General features: G+C 39.0%; 1 protein-coding gene across 1 annotated transcript in view; it reads right to left on the bottom strand.

Annotated features, from left to right (window-relative positions):
• Nucleotides 1-6: 6 nt before the first annotated feature.
• The window catches only part of LOC134197923 (ethanolamine-phosphate cytidylyltransferase-like), a 4,683-nt gene continuing 2,189 nt past the window's right edge, over nt 7-2,500 (bottom strand). Inside the window, exons 12-19 of the mRNA XM_062667272.1 lie at nt 1,710-1,754; nt 1,343-1,420; nt 1,206-1,286; nt 1,071-1,136; nt 682-726; nt 597-617; nt 446-534; nt 7-212 (exon numbers count right to left, since the gene is read on the bottom strand). Of these exons, the coding sequence (XP_062523256.1) occupies nt 116-212; nt 446-534; nt 597-617; nt 682-726; nt 1,071-1,136; nt 1,206-1,286; nt 1,343-1,420; nt 1,710-1,754 (522 nt within the window). The 3' untranslated portion in view covers nt 7-115. The remainder of the gene's footprint in view (nt 213-445; nt 535-596; nt 618-681; nt 727-1,070; nt 1,137-1,205; nt 1,287-1,342; nt 1,421-1,709; nt 1,755-2,500) is intronic.

Raw genomic sequence — 2,500 nt, 5'->3', positions numbered from 1 at the left:
TGCTTGACGGTCATTCATGTCGGTGATCTTCACCGGTCACATGGACAGCTCTAAAAGTGAGTGAGTCTGTAGTATTAAGTGTAGCAAGAAAGCATTGCAGGCGAGCGTTGCAATGTCAACTGGTGCTGTCTCTGCGTTGCTGTAGCTCAGCGAGGGCGTTCTGGATCTTTTGCTGTTCGCTCTTCTTACGATTTCTTTCTTCGTACATCAGACTGAAAGAAAACGATTAATGGGGGAGGTTACAATGGGTTGGAGTGTGTGTGTGTGTGTGTGTGTGTGTGTGTGTGTGTGTGTGTGCACGTGTCAGTGTGTGTGTGTGTGCACGTGTCAGTGTGTGTGTGTGTGCACGTGTCAGTGTGTGTGTGTGTGTGCGTGTGCGCACGTGTGTGTGTGTGTGTGTGTGTGTGTGTGTGTGTGTGTGTGTGTGTGTGAATTCACAACAAACCGTTGTGCAATAATCCGATCAATAATTGTCTGTGACGTCATCTTGTTTCCACTGTCAATAACCTGGAAGATTCCTAGTTGCTTTGGTACCTAAAACAACATCTTTCATCCATAGAGCCAAAACATTTGATGCCAATATGATTGTGATTCACATGAAATGGATCTTTGCCTTCCTATCAGTACAACCAATGAGCTTACGGAATTTTAGAAGAAATCGTATACGTTGATGTGACAAACCTGATTCAATACGATAGGAGTTTTACCGTGTGCAACAACGGTGATCTGAAATGAATTGAACATTGTGAATTTCTAAGTCCTACGATATGCGCACGCTCGAACGTACACACACACACACACACACACACACACACACACCACACACAGACAGACACACACACACACACCACACACAGACAGACAGACAGACAGACAGACAGACACACACATCACATACACACACTCACATACATACATACAGACACAGACAGACAGACACACACACACACACACACACACACACACACACACACACACACACACACACACACACACACACACAGCTACCCAACATACAATACTCCCTACAGGCATTCACTACCCATACACCAACCGACCACTTGTCTCACCTTGAAATGATCTATCAGTTCTTGAGTCACCTCGTATGGAGCTCCAATCACAACCTCATCTACATACTGGACAACAACAAGACACACACACATTACCCAAAATCCATCGGGACACGAAACACACGGATTTCTTACTCTACAAGCCAACACGCTTAGTACACGTTCATGCAACGTCATAATCGGGAAGTTCCCACCTCCCTTGTAGTAGTTGACATCCTAACAATACAAGAGCATGATGTACTGTAGCACAACATGTGGAATGACACACCCACCTGGTCGGTATTCACACCGACTATGACAAAGTCTCCTAGTTCTTTGGCCTTCTTGAGGAAGTCGACGTGCCCACAATGTTCACGACGATCGGTCAAGGCCCGAACATACAAGAGATTTAATCATACAATATTAATTAATTAATTAAAATATTTAATTCCAGATTTTATTTATTGATTTTTGTGTTAGTCTGTCTGTCAAGCTGTTTTTATAATGTGATTTTTAGAGAGCAGGTATGACATTGGCAGTGATGGTCCACAGCATGTTATGTAGAGATACATGCAGCTGGTCTTATCCCACGTAGTTGAATTACTTGGAACAGAATTACAAAGATTAGCTGAGATGAACAATGCAACTGAACTGGATATGAAATATATCAAATGATCCTACAGTGTAAATGATCTTGTCGCCTTCCTGCAGAAAACAAAACAGTAATCAACAACTAACAATAATAACAACTAACAATAACAATAATAACAATAACAACAACTAACAATAACAACAATAACAATAGCAACAACTAACAATAATAACAATAACAACAATAACAACTAACAATAACAACAATAACAATAACAACAACTAACAATAATAACAATAACAATAACAACAATAACAATAACAACAACTAACAATAACAACAACTAACAATAATAACAACTAACAACAACAATAACTACAACCAACAATATAACAACAATAACAACAACCAACAACAATAACAACTAACAATAACAACTAACAACAATAACAAACCAACAACAACAATAACAAACAATAACAACAACCAACAATAATGACAAACAACAATAACAACAACAATAACAACCAACAACAAACAACAACAATAACTACCAATAACAACCAACAAATAACAACAACCAATAACAACAACCAACAACAATAACAAACAATAACAACCACCAACAATAATTAACAACAATAATAACAACAAACAACAACCAACAACAACAACAACTGACAATACCAACAACATCAGCAGCCAAGACGTAAGTAACACTTGACATGGACGATGTATGTAATACTCATTACTGTATTTGAAATTAGAACTGAATACTGGCATGAAGATAACACCATAAAAGACCAACACGAAATCAACCAAAAGGTGCAGACAAGCCAGCACACACACAAGGTAAGTT

The sequence above is a fragment of the Corticium candelabrum genome, unplaced genomic scaffold, assembly GCF_963422355.1.
Source record: "Corticium candelabrum unplaced genomic scaffold, ooCorCand1.1 SCAFFOLD_117, whole genome shotgun sequence".
NCBI classification, from domain to species: Eukaryota; Metazoa; Porifera; class Homoscleromorpha; order Homosclerophorida; family Plakinidae; genus Corticium; species Corticium candelabrum.
The sequence above is the reverse complement of the archived record's forward strand: the minus strand, read 5'-3'. Positions and strand labels throughout refer to the sequence as shown.